Below are 13,996 nucleotides of genomic sequence, written 5' to 3'. Positions count from 1 at the left end.
AGGACATCTTAGGGATCCACAAGCGGCCAGAACGAATGCAACCAGCTCCCGTTTTACACCCATTAGCAACTAATTTATTTATTTCGACAAGGAAATTTGCATTGCATTTTGCATTTAACGAAGCCATCGCACGCCGCATCTGCACATCGAGTGTATGGAGGCAGTGAGACACCCGCGTGGTAGCAGCATTAAAGACTCGTCGTCTAGTGCGCACCATGAAACTTGCACAATTTGCGAACCCGTGGTGGCAACGCGCAGAGCGCTGGTAATCATTCTTGCTTGTGAGCGTTCAAACCAGTTCAAACGATATTAACCCTTTGCGGTCCAAAACCTTTACCCACTTTCCGGCTCTAGCGGTCCGAAACTATTTCGCCATTTCTGGCGCCGGCGAATAAAAACACAAGCTGTGGAAGAGAAACGCACAGGATATTTATTTTGCTCCTGCATTCTGCAGGCAACTCTTTTAGTGATATTTGGGCAACGTATGATACCGCTCAAAGCATTCCCCTGTGTGCAGGCCAGGGTTATTACTGCAGGTTCCACCGCCGCCGTCGTCGTCTTCGTCACTCACTTCTGTCGAATCACTGTCATCACTGTCTGGTGGAGGCACGTAATTCTCTTCCTCACTAAAGTCATCCTCGCTTTCGCTAAAAGCACCGCCGTAAAACGCACGCGGTGAAAACGTGGCCATGCTTCTCAGCGAACCGCGCAGCGAGCGAGTGGGTACGCTCTAGGCCCCGTGCTGATCATAGTGCTGCACCCTAGTGTCAAAAAAGTAAAACCTCAACAAACAAGCTCACTTATTCCTCAAGAGATGGCCCTTCATGTATACAAAAAATGCGCGCGACTCGCGGTGAGAAAACAGCAAAATTTAAACCACGAACACCCTTGTCGGCGGGGCCCGACAGCGGACCGCTACGGCCGTGTTGCGTTGTCGGGCGCTGCCCGACAACGGACCGCAAGGGTTAACGGGCATTTCGGCGCTTTATTCGTGGCTCGTGGCGCATTGGCTATCATGTGGCACAGTTTTCATACACGGTGATTTGCCACTGCTCTAGGTCGGTTTTGTAATCAAATGTGCAACGAGCGCTTTGATATGCCTAAGAGGCATCACTTCATGTCGGCTGTGGGCTACACGAGCATTTAGGCTTAGCTTTACGACCAGTGTATCGGTCGAGAGTGTTTCGTTTGTGTGAACACATTGCTTGCACTTCGCAGCACCTGAAGCATTTAGTGTATGGTTGGTGGGTGTTTTACACGACTTGCGGAGCGGCACAGGGGGGAATCGCAATTCTATGTATTATCGGGAGTCCTACGTCAACGGCGATGGCGTTCGATATTAAACAAAAGAGAACAGGCCAACGCGGGTAGTATTAATGCTGTGGTTGCATGCGTCGAAAGGCGTTGTCACCCCCCCCCCCCTTGTTTTTTCGATTGTCTTCATGCTCAAGAAAAAGTTAGGGGTTACGCTTCACTCTGGAAAAGCCTTTGGGGTTCCCAGGGATGCAACAGCTGCGTCAATTTCACTATTTGATACAATTCCTTATTTTTGCGCCAAGCTGAGTCAAAACCGTGAAATTGGTTAAAATTGTGCCACGCTGTGCCAACATGCCCGACCAGCTTAAAATTTTCTCAGTTGCGCAAATTTGAGCAAGAAATGGAGGCCACGTTGGTCATTTGCAGTGTGGGCATCGTCATCCAATACAGACGCGCAGACCCTAACCCTAACCCCTCGCGAAAGAAAAAAAAAAAACTCAGTTTCACTGCAAGGACGAAGCAGTGAATGCGATAGCACAAATTGTAATGTTATACGAAGTGAGGCTGGCAGCAAACTCTTTTGTATCCGATCTCGCGTAACTCTACAAAACGTTGGTGTAAGAGAATACAGCCGCTCCAGGGAAAGATGCTCTTTCTGCACAGTGTCTTCGCATTGAGAGCACAGCACGTAGCAGGATATACGAGCCACCCGCCTGATGGCTGCCGAGATAGCGTGTGTGCCAGCGATCACGACCGCGGCCTTAAAATCAAAGTTGCTACACAAACAACAGCACCCCCCACCCCCTTCTCGCGTCTTTTCATGCTTGTTCAAGACGGGGCGTTTCCTCTATGCTTTGGTGGCAGGCTTCCTGAGCGGAGTGGTGTTATCGCATACGCCCTGCGGGTGACGGAGATGGGCTGGCTCGTTTGATATCTGCTTCAGCCGCGTTCGTCACCCGCATCGCATTCGCGCGCTTTTACCCGCAGTAGAACATACCATGCACAGGGATATGTTGTCAATTTGGACTTTATACGGGAGATGACGGGAAAAACTCGTCGAGAGTATCCATATAGTTATCGCAATAGAAAAGGACAGTACTTCTCAAATTTCGTGACGCTTGTATTATTGCGTGCAGAACGCTTTTTAAGCCACTTTTGCCGCAGTACACTGTTGTCCTGCGGAAAAGCATACTTAGATTTAGAAGGGGCTGTTAGAACTAGCTGTCAGGGACACAGCACATTTTGTTCCTTAATTACTCATTCATGCACGCGCCGTGTAATTACGAGTACTAGTATGATCGCTGACGTCTACAAATTATTGGCAATCATTTGGAGCTGTTGTGTATGGCGTTTCTGCGGCCTCAGTTGAAAAACAGTAGACAAAAGCGTATGCCAGTTTTCTTTTTCGCTACCCTCACTTGCTCCTGCTTTACGAATCTCCCAAATTTCCATGTTGCCAGGTTCGCAGGTCCACATTAGCATTTCCAGTGCCTGTCGAATTATTCGACGGGTCCTGCAAATGTTAAAGGGCCAGTAAACAACCCCGATGTCCAAAAATTGTAATGAAAAGAAATATGCGCACTTTTGCTATGTGAACATGCTGCCGCAAGAATTTTGCGAGTACGTGCTATAATAAGGAAGTTACAGGGGTTAGAACATCCGTTTCAGCTGGTTTCAAATTTTCGCGCGGCCTCACCACCCTTCTCCGCCACATGGAGGGAAAGGCGTAGCCCGTCGTCGTGACTCCGCCCACTTCGGCAACGTGACACGACGTCAACAATTGACGTCATGGGTGAGCTCGATCAGTCGCAATGCCCTTCCGCTTGCTGCGGCTCCTGGTTGTTTATTGTTTATATTGTCGCACGTGCTCCGTAACTTGACGGGCAGTTTTCGGCTCTTCACTATTTTAAAACCTTTGTCACAGTTCACAATGCAGCAGGAATGCGTGCTTGCTTTCCCAGACGTCGAAGGGGCGCGAGAGAAAAGCCTGGAGAACCCCGCTTGCCGCGCGAGCAAGCGCGACCCGTCCGAGCTACCGGAGATTCCCCTCTCCCCGCTCGATTGCGCGTGCAGGTGCTATGCAGTGCGAGGAATATACGCGCGACAACTGCGTGGCCGAAACCGCATCACCGCAGGGCCAAAAAACAAGGCGCAGTTTCGTAGCGGTGGGTGGGAACAGGAACTGACGTTTACTTGACAATTGTTTGTTGAGACCTGGTTTAGACCAATCGACGAGCTCAGTGCTACGTCAACTCGGCGATCGCCGAGTTGACGTCACTGCGCGTACGAGGAGGATTGGTCAGGCGTAGGAAAGAAGCGCAGGAATTGTTTTTCGAAATGAAGGGTCTGCGCGGCGCGCAGCGCTGTAATATTCGGAAAACGTGATCGCCGCGGTGTACTGTACGGATTAGCGAGCTTGTTTGGCGGGTGTAAAAAAAAGTCGCAGCCTGTTTACGGGCCCTTTAATGTGGACTTAGTCATTGTTCACACTGTGGGGCGGCTCAAAACACTGCTTATATTGAAATAGCAGTGTTCACGTGCACTGTGCACGAATTAGCTGATGTTGATTGAATGGTTTTTACATATTTTTGTTTTCTTTTCTAAAAATAAGCCTTCTTTGTTATACTGCTCTAAATTTGGGATTTCGAGCAAAAAATTCAGGTTTTTTTTCGTAACCTGCTCCAAATTTGGATTTTTGTGCTCCAAAAGCAACATTTTGCTGCTCCAAAAATTGCTCCAAATCCTATTTTGGCTATTGCATCCCTGGGTTCCCGAAGGCCAGACGTTTGAGAACCCCTGCTCTAGCGGTTTTGCACGAGAAGGTGACACAAGACTAATGCGAAGCGCGTTTGTGTCATCTCCCAATAAAAGCGTACAGTATGCTTACAGTGGCGCTACTCTTGCAGTACGATATGCACGTGTTTGACGAGATAGCAGCGTGGCGAGGTTTCTTGGCACCCGCACCGCACTCTTGAAGATGGTCCCGCAAGTTGTGTCAGTGAAAGGTGGTGCAGCGCGCTTTTGTTGTCATCTGTTAAAAGTGTGCAGTACGCTTGACGTTATGCCAACAGCGCGGCCGAGCAGATAGCTGAAGGCGCTTATTGTGATGTTCTCTTGACGAAGAGTAACACTGACCTACAGGAAGCTCTTGGGAAGCTTGAAAAGTTAAATAAGCAGACGTGCGAAAAGCCAAAGCAGTAATCTGCTAAATCATGTCACTGATCTTAAGCAAAGGCCTACTGCTATGTAACTACAATTCTTGTGCAATCACAATATTTTTAAAATTTTTGATAAGCATGGTGCTTTTTTTTTTTTTGTTTCAAATGTTTGAGGTGAACGTAGTTTCCAGAACCTTTTTTTCAATTATTTTCATGTTTGTTACACGGGCTAGATAGGTTGCGGGGTATGTAAAAAGGTAGTGTAGTCCGTACGTGGCAATAATCCGCTTAAAAAACTTCCTGCAAAGGCTGTTTCAGTGTTATGTGTATTCTAAGCCAATTAAAATATGTGCTTGTCCCTCCAAGTTGCTACAAATTTGTTTTTTCAAGCTCCTAGGACAACATATTAAATGCCGCTAACTGCTCCAAATCAAGGTTCTTCTGCTCCAAAATCGAAATTTTGCTGCTCCAAAAAACTGCTCCCAATTCAGTTCAGCTGTCTCACCCCCGAGTTTGTGACAATAGCTGCTGTACTTGAATCATATCATGGTTTTGGCATGCAAACCCCAGAAATTATTATGAATTTTTCGTCTTGCACGCCCTAAGCATTTTAATTGGGAGAATCTTTGTGATTCCGTTCCTGTCCCCTCCTCAATGTTTCATCCATTAAGAAAGAAAAGGGCATTACCAAGAATATGACTTGTGGGTGGCACTTGCTGTTGAGAAATCGACGGGCTACAAAATCCTAAAGTAATTTAATTTCCTTATTACCATGCAATAAGTCATGCCAGTGCACTAGATCACTGTGTGGTGTTAAAAATGAACGCTAATCGACGGCTTGCCATTCCTTTCGGTGTTTCTAAATATGAGTACTAACATGTGATATGAAAACTTGAATGCTACCAAATATGGTTAAGAATAAGAAGGGACCAGCCGGTGATAAAGCAACAAAAATGTAAGTGTAATGTTGAAAGGTTGGAAAGAAAATGGTGTAGACTCAAGAGTGAGGTAGGTGATGTTATAACTGAGATATAAAAAAATATGTTCAGGAGGTCACACTATGCGTCGAATTGGTAGATAAGTGGTGGTCAATTAGAACTACAGCACATGTGCCATAGGGAGGAAAATGCAGCCGTTTCAGACAGGTGTGTGTGTGTGGTGTGATAAATTTTAAAATTTGCCACCGTAAATGAAATTCATTTCACCGATGCCTTCGCTGAGCACGTAGTGTCGTGTCTCGCCAACAGGCACGCCCCTCAGTCACCTTTGCCGAGCTCACTGAACTGCTGGGCTACGTGAAGACCGTGCCGCTGGACCAGGTAGACCCGCAACTGGGGCCTCTGCTGTCCTCTCACTTTGGCTGGTACCGGGGCCTGCTACGTGTGCTCATGCAACGCTACAGTGACTGCCACTGCCTCTTTGTCAGCCCTGACAACAACGTGCACTACCTGGTGAGTGTGCATCTTCGTGTATTTTGTGTAGAAATTCGTAAACAGAGTTGTGTGCCGGAGCCGATGTTTCGACAAGTGGACTTGTCTTTTTTCAAGGCTGCAACTGATTTCAAGATCATTTGCAGTCGAAATTAGTTGCAGTTATAAAATCAGTTACGAAATGAGTTGCAGCCTTGAAAAAGACAAATCCACTTGTCGAAACGTCGGTGCCAGCACACACCCCCTGTTTACGAATTTCTCATCGCAAGCCTTCATCTTACCCTTCCTGCCTTTTTCTTTGTGTATGAAGTGATTCAGTAATCATAATTAGTCAATCAATCGATAATTTATTTAAAGTGCTCAGGAACAACACTGTGGTCTGAATACTGGTGTGCACATATGTTAAAAAATAATAGTAATGAATAAAGTACAGGCAAATTTAAGTAAAAAAAGAAAAACAAACGAAGAGTGCCACTTCACTGGATTCACTGGCAGCCCCGTTTTATTCAAATGCAGGACTGCAACGTGGTGATGATCGTATGATCCAATTTGTGTGCAGGATTCCTCATGCTCGAGCTTCTCCCGATCGCGCTAGGGTGCGGTGTCTTGCTTTCATAAGTGATGCATTCTTCTAGCGATCCTGTACAGTGGTAGCACACGGCTGTGTAGTGTGTTTGGGTTGATGCCTAATAAAGGGACACTAAAGAGAAACAATGAATTGGCTTAGATTGATAAAGTGTGCTCGGAGAACTCTTGTGTAGTTTATTTCACCACCATAGGTTTATTATTAGAGGAGAAAACCAAGTTCAAAGTTTCATTTTTAAATTTCGCGCCGAACTTTGTAATTCGTGACGTAAAACATTTCAAAGAGCATTTAACGTATTTTGGCGCCACTGGCTCGACGAAATTTCCACAAACTCGTTATGTCAGGTCTCTGGCCCCCTCAGAGGACAATGTACTTCGATTTAACCATTTAGGAACTACGTAGGCCTAAGCAGGCGCCGTCAAAAATATGTGACGTCACCGCAAATGGTGCGGGAATTCCAAGGTGGCGTCGCCACCTGTATTTTCTTTTGCGTGTTTTCTCGCTTATTAAGCGTCTTCTGACAGCAAGCGTGGTGTTTTTGGTATCGTGGAAGACTGCTTTACTAATGCGAGAAAAATCGTTTTGCTCTTTAGTGTCCCTTTAAGAGTGTGCAGTATGCCCTTACAACAGCATACAAAACACGCGCTGCCACGGAGATAGTTGAAGATGTTTGTCTGATCGGGTTGTCAGTGATAAGCTGTACCGGTGCATTCGTTCAGCTCCAATACTTATCAGGCGTCCCCGTGCTTGTGCAGAAATGGGAATCTTTAGTAGCATGGTCTCTGCCCTTACCATGAAGGTGGAAGATCTCTTGCGTCAAGTTGTGGCATCAGCCACACTTTGAGTTGAGAGGAACAGTTCGCCTTTGCGTGATGAAATGCAATTGTGGTGTGCACCACCCGGTAGGCATATGATGTGGCAAGCGATACATTAGGCTCAATGGAGATTGAGTCGTGAATGCATCGCAACTACATTTTAACTGTTGGTACGTTTAAAACCAGTGCATAATGATGACGTTTACGCCGAAGCGCATAGTGTGAAGTCCCTCGACATACCGCAGATGTGGCCGTATTCCAAAAAGTTATCTAATAATACAGTTCCATGTCAGTGACTCGATCACTGACTGATGCATGGGGCAAACTTAGTGCTGTCAGCAATGCAAGTCTGGATAGCATAAAGCAAAGCTCACCAAAGTGGGCTAGAATTTTCACAGTAAACTTTCATTTTTCAGCACATTTACTGTCTGTTAATCTCATTTCACTCAAAAAAGGGATTTTCCTGTATTCCTCGTCACTTTTGTTGCTGGAGGATTTAGCTGTATGTTGGAACACTTCGGATTGGATTTTTGTTACGAGCTTGTGAACAATGTATCTGCACTTTTTTTTTTTTTTATTGGCGCCAGTATGCCCTACGGCATAAGTTAAATAAAAGGAAAGAGTTCAGATTCGCTGATAAAGGCCAGGAGCGGTCGATGCAACGGCCCGTGCGTCCAGCGCGTTAAGTCGGGTGGTCGACCGGGGCGGTAGTCAAGGCCTCGTAGGTGGCGGGTGCGAGCCTTGTGAAGGCCCGGACAGGTCCCAAGTAGGTGATCGATCGTTGCCTCTGTCGCTGGAGCAACGCAGAAGGGGCATGTCGTTGGGGGAGGCTGTGCACCGGATGTCCATGCAGCCCGGATGTCAGGAGTCAACGCGGCGCCCACACGAACTTTGTAAAGTGAGTTGGAAAGTGGACGGCTCAGCGCTTGCTCTCAGTGCTAGTGTGCTGACGTATAACAGCTCTGCCTTCCTCGTTTCTCGCTGTGCGCTGCATCGGGCACATTTTTTCGTGACTCTGGATGGGCACTTTCTGAGCATGCTAGACGCGATATAATCAGTGTTTCATATTCTGCAAGGTTGACAAAACTCACCGAAGGGTTGAAAATTTCTCGCGCTTCTGCATTGTTACACTTTTCACAATTCTAACAATGCAATAAATATTGTGCAATCAAATTTCACTGACAGGTCTGATTGGAATCTGGAGGGGGTGAGGGCCATAGTAATTTGGCTCCTGAGCATGAGGTTGTGGGTTCGATTTCCGACATGGTGGCCGTATTTTGTTAAGTGCTGAAGAAATGCTCTTGTACTTCCTATTTGTATGTATTTATGTTCGTAAAGAAGAGCTCCAGGCAGTCAAAATTCATTGGAAGCCCTGTGCCATGTGGCCTCCTATAATCGCAGCATTGCTCTTGCACGTTTTAAACCCTCTGAATGAATGAACCAATCGATTCCTTTCTCTTGTCTAGGTGGTCACGTCCCCAACCTGTGCAGACTCGTTCATCCTACTGATGATCAACAATCAGCTCAGCCGTGCCGTGAGTACAATGGCTACACTTTGTCACTGACTTTGCCTTACACACAACGTGGTCGTCTGTTTTGTCAAGTTTATGCAGTTTGCCTTGTACTGTATAACCTGATCATTATGACTTGCATAGCAATGTGATTGTACAATGGATACCACATTTTAGTGATGGCTAACAATCGTTGTATCCTACCAGTAGTACTGACAAAAACTTTGGGGCTTGATAAGATGCCAAGGGCTTTGCAGCGACTGATCGAAGAAGAAGCTAGAGACGTGACATGAAGCAAAGGCATTGATTAGAGAGCAAACACGGGTAGGCAGTGCTCTGCCCAAGATGAAGAAGGAATGCAGTTTAGAAGGCCATTTCGCATGTAGGGTAGATAACAGGCAGCGTGCTCATGTGGGCTGGCTGGTACATTCTGTCAAACGGCATTATTTTGGACACCGTGAACGCAGGATGAGGTGTAGATCTTGCTTTATTTGCAATAATAGCATATGTATAAACATGAGGAGGGTGACACTTGCAAAAAAAAAATAACATATCAGCAGGACTGATAGTTCAGTACTTTTGTCTGCGAGGAGGGGGGATGGTGAGGGGACGTGTTCTTGTTTGTCAGTGCGTTCGAGAAGCTTTTGAAGCCTGTAACATCCTAAACAACAGATAATTTATTGGCGTAACGGAATGGATGTCGGGAGAATGGAAACACATTCGAGAATGATGGAGAACTAGGTGCAATAATCTAGTAAATTTGCAGTTTGAAATTTGGTATACTTGTTTACAACCTAAGAAAGAAATATCAGCTCCACCCACTACAGCGCGCCTGCACTTCACCTGTGAAAAACAGCCATGCTTGCCGGTTTCCACTCGAACCGTAAGTACTTTTTCTCGGCTAATGTAAATACTATGCATATTGAGAGCTAAAGGTTCGTCGTTGCTACCTAAAACATTACGTTTGGCTGAGCGGCGACATCTGCATTCCTGACGAAATTTACCTGGACGTTCAGCTTTCCGACCTGAAACCAGCAACGCGGACATATGTTTGTATCAGAAAGTCAACTATCTGAAATGCTCGAGAAGTTCTTGACGGCACCAAAATGATTAAATGGTATTAGAAGAAGTGCTTATGCAAATTCTCTGTGGGAGGGACAGTAATGGCTGTGGGCGGAGCGGACATTTTTAATTAGGTTGTAACCGAGTGTAGTCGGAAGTGAATTGAAGTACACTCATCCTCGATATAACAAACACGGATATAACGAATTATGGGTTATAACGAAGTAAGTGAAGAATAGTTTTGTCATAGATAGTGTTACAAATAAACGTTTATAACGAATTTTCGGATATAACTAAGTTATTTTCGTGGCAGATGTGACTTTGTTATGAGGTTTGAGTGTATATAGCAAATCAGTAGGGGTGTGCGAATATTCGAAATTTCGAATATTTTTCGAATAGTGTGTGCTATTCGATTCGATTCGCACTGGAATTTTACTATTCGAACTATTCGAACTTCCCAAAAACAAATACAGTCAACGTCCGATTGAAAGTGACCCCTTGAGATTTTTAATATGCTTCACCTCATTACATTCTCGTATTGCGGCAAAGCTGCCTTTCAAGCTCCGTTACGGTCAAACTTTTCCAAGACGCAGTCAACGTCCGATTGGAAATGGTCCTTAGAGTTTCAATATGCTTCACCTCATCACAACACGGTATGGCGGCAAAGCTGCCTTTCAAGCTCCGTTACGCTCGAACTTTGCCAAGACGCGGTCAACGTCCAATTGGAAGCGGTCCCTAGATTTTCAATATGCTTCACCTCATCACAACCCGGTATTGCAGCAAAGCTGCCTTTCAAGCTCCGTTACGGTCGAACTTTGCCAAGACGCAGTCAACGTCCGATTGGAAGCGGTCCCTAGATTTTCAATATGCTTCACCTCATCACAACTCGGTATAGCGGCAAAGCTGCCTTTCAAGCTCCGTTACGGTCGAACTTTGCCAAGACACGGTCAACGTCCGATTGGAAGTGGTCCCTAGATTTTCAATATGCTTCACCTCATGACACCCCGGTATTGCGGCAAAGCTGCTTTTCAAGCTCTGCTACGGTCGCCAATGTATTAACTCAAGAAAACGCTGGTGCCAACATGGAGATGAAAGATGTGGCAGAAGTGGGGGCTCAATTAATGCCGTTTAGGAGCTGATATTTGGGCAGGAAGTCCGAAAAATCGGAAGCCGAAGCTTTGTAGCATAAAAAATTTCAGATGTTGTTATATATCAACATCTACGAGGCAGATTTGAAACTCTGGACTTGAAGGGAGCACACCCTTGTCCGCCACATCAGTTGGGCTTCCACAGAAGTTGAAAGAGGTGGAGAGGCTGAGGAAATGGCATATTTGCCTATCACATGTAAAGTGTTGTCGGCAACACTTTGGTTGCACCAAATCATGTACATAAATACAATTCGGCCTCTACATTGCCTCATTCTTGATAAGACAACTATGAAACACCACTCCGCCAGTGCTTCATCAACCTAGCGAAAAGAAACACTTTCATGTTGCTATCTCATAAGAATGTGCTTAGGAATCCTCTCTAACTTTTTTTACTGCAATTTCACTTCGAAGTATTCGAAAAGTATTCTAGAAATATTTGAAAAATATTCGATTCGATTTGCACTCACACTTCAATATTCAAATTCGCTTCGCACCCAAAATTTTGCTATTCGCACAGCTCTACAAATCAGTTCTGCAGAATCTCACAAGGTGGCGAAAGGTTAAGAAAAGGAAATTGACAACCACCCATTTGTAGCACAAAGCCACAAGGAAATCCATACAGATTTCTCAGAAAGAAAGCTTCTTAGCTGCCGAAAAATTTGTCCTGGTCTGGGGATCGAACCCAGGACCAACACCTTTCTGGGATGGTCGCTTTGCCAGTCGAGCTAACAGGAAGCTAGCAGTTGGCAGCGCGAGGGCAAGTTCATCAACAACCCCAAGCACAGGAACACATATTATTACAAATCAGTTCTGCAGAATCCTGCTAGGTGGCAGAAAGGTTAAGAAAAAGAAACTAACAGCCACTCGTTTGTAGCACAAAGCCACAGTCCACATACAGGTGGTTGGCAGTTTCTTTTTTTTTTTCTGAATTGAAGTACATACTATATTTGAATATTTGTGGTAAGAGCCTTAGCCTGCAGGGGACACTGTCTGATGGGATGCCGATTACATCTCGATTTGCCGTGCATGGGCCCTTTTCAGGATCTGAGCCTGGTGCACCGGGAGACTGCGGAGCAAGAGAAGTCGTCTGCCGAGAAAACCTCCTCGGGAGTGTCCAATCTGCACAGCCTGATCGAGGAGCTCGTCACCACGTGCTGCTTCCACGAGTGGGCCGGCCTGCTCACTTGACAGGACGCCATGGAGGAGTCGGTCCTCCAGAACGCTTTGTCTCTTCCGGGCCACCTCATGTGATTTGGTCCGCGAGCAACGTGACTCTGATGACTCAGCAGATGTTTCACATCCTGACAGCGCTCTGCACACCTTGACGTCCAGGTGTCAATCGGTGCTTCCTTCTGTTGGGGCAGGTTCTGCGAGCGTCCTTCGGTGAAATCTACAGATCACTCGGTGATAATGACAGGCATGTATTACACTGGGCCATGAATATTGTCCATTGTGACATTCGTGTCAATTAGTCAGGCGAGGTAGTGTTGTGCCGAGCAGTATGTGAAGCTCAACTCGTCTTCAAATGATGTGCTTTGTCCTCAGTGACTGTGTCGGTTGTACCAAGTGACATTTTTTTTATAGATCAAGTAAATGTGTGCTTTAATTTATAATGGAACAAAGCATGGACATCACGTCAAACAACGAAGCAAGCAGCATCTTTGTGCATCAGATTCATCACGCAATAGATGGTTTACCTCATCTTGCCGTTGCCATGTCAAAAGCCATGGAGTTCCAGCAGTTGAGACTTCATGTGCTGTTTACGTGTTAAGGTTGTAGTGATTTGTAGCTGCTTGCAGGAGCTGTATCTATATGCCAAATGGTCATTCGGGCACTGGATATTATCAACAAAGAAGTTCAGTCAGTACTTGTTAAGTTTCCGTTTGAATCTCGTCATATTGTGAATCGTAGTTCTTTAAGAGAATGAATTGTGTTTTCACGGCACCAGAGCCAATGGAACTATAGAATAATGCCGACACAACGTTATTCCAGTCAATGAAACGTTTATAAGAACTTGCCTTCCACGGTGCTGTTCAATTGCAGTGTGATAAGCTGTCGGTTGAATTCACCCAGTCGCCTGCAACACTCTGGTGGCACTCGTTGCTTTTTATTAGCAACCACCGGGAGCACACTTAAACCTTTTCACGTGAAATAAACCAGGCAGCAGTGGATTCACTTCTCACTGACCTCTTGATAAACTCAACTGTCACCGATAGTGTGTACTGTCACTGAAACTGAACCCTATCTTGTATGATGTTTTTGCTTTTGTGTTCAAAAGGCTGTGCTCAATCACAAGCGGCAAAAATTAGTTTTATGCATAGAAGCCTTTGTTCATGTCAAACTTCTATATAACTAACCATCAGTTATAATGAATTATTGGTTATAGTTAAGTAAACTAAGAATAGTTTTGCCATTGTATACAGTATTGTGAAGGTATGTTTATAAGAAATTTTTTTATTTAACGTGCACACATTCTCTGATTGTTAACGGTGTTTGTGTGTCATTCGCTGTGTGCGTGGAATGCGTTGTGAGCGGCATTGTGGTGTAGCCATGACGCAGTGAAACACAGACCCCATGACACCTAGTAGTAACACGTCAAAATACACTGAAAGCGAGTTCCTTAATGTTGTTGCCCGATAATCTGTCCAGTGTCATGCAGTGCTGCTTTAGTGCCATAACTTCATGATGGAAGCTTCTCTGCCGGGCTTTGAGGCTCCAAAATTTAAAAAAAATGACACCGATTTTTCTTTTCGTGCGTGACTGAACAGTTTTAATATTGTCAACAGCATCACACTTATGTCATTTGTACACACACAGTAGCAGGTTCATGTTATTGCATTTTGCATAAACAGGCCATCATCTGTTGGAAGGTTAACCTTATTTTTTTCTGCACAGTTACCAAAGCTTTTTCCTAGGAATTTGTACTCTTAAATGTGATAAGAAGTGCCATGTTTGTAGAGAGAGAGGGGGTGGGGGGGAGAGAGAGAGAGAAAAGGAGGTAGTTACGTTGTGCGGATTGTTTTCTAGCA

General features: G+C 45.4%; 1 protein-coding gene across 1 annotated transcript in view; it reads left to right on the top strand.

Moving 5' to 3' along the window:
* The window catches only part of LOC119405229 (KICSTOR complex protein SZT2-like), a 229,536-nt gene extending 216,471 nt beyond the window's left edge, over positions 1-13,065 (top strand). The window contains 3 exon segments of the mRNA XM_049419447.1: positions 5,644-5,866; positions 8,713-8,781; positions 12,009-13,065. Of these exon segments, the coding sequence (XP_049275404.1) occupies positions 5,644-5,866; positions 8,713-8,781; positions 12,009-12,155 (439 nt within the window). The 3' untranslated portion in view covers positions 12,156-13,065.
* Positions 13,066-13,996: the final 931 nt, after the last annotated feature.

This window comes from Rhipicephalus sanguineus, chromosome 9 (genome assembly GCF_013339695.2).
Source record: "Rhipicephalus sanguineus isolate Rsan-2018 chromosome 9, BIME_Rsan_1.4, whole genome shotgun sequence".
Classification (NCBI taxonomy): domain Eukaryota; kingdom Metazoa; phylum Arthropoda; class Arachnida; order Ixodida; family Ixodidae; genus Rhipicephalus; species Rhipicephalus sanguineus.
Note: the sequence above shows the minus strand (reverse complement) of the source record. Positions and strands in the feature narration are given on the sequence as shown.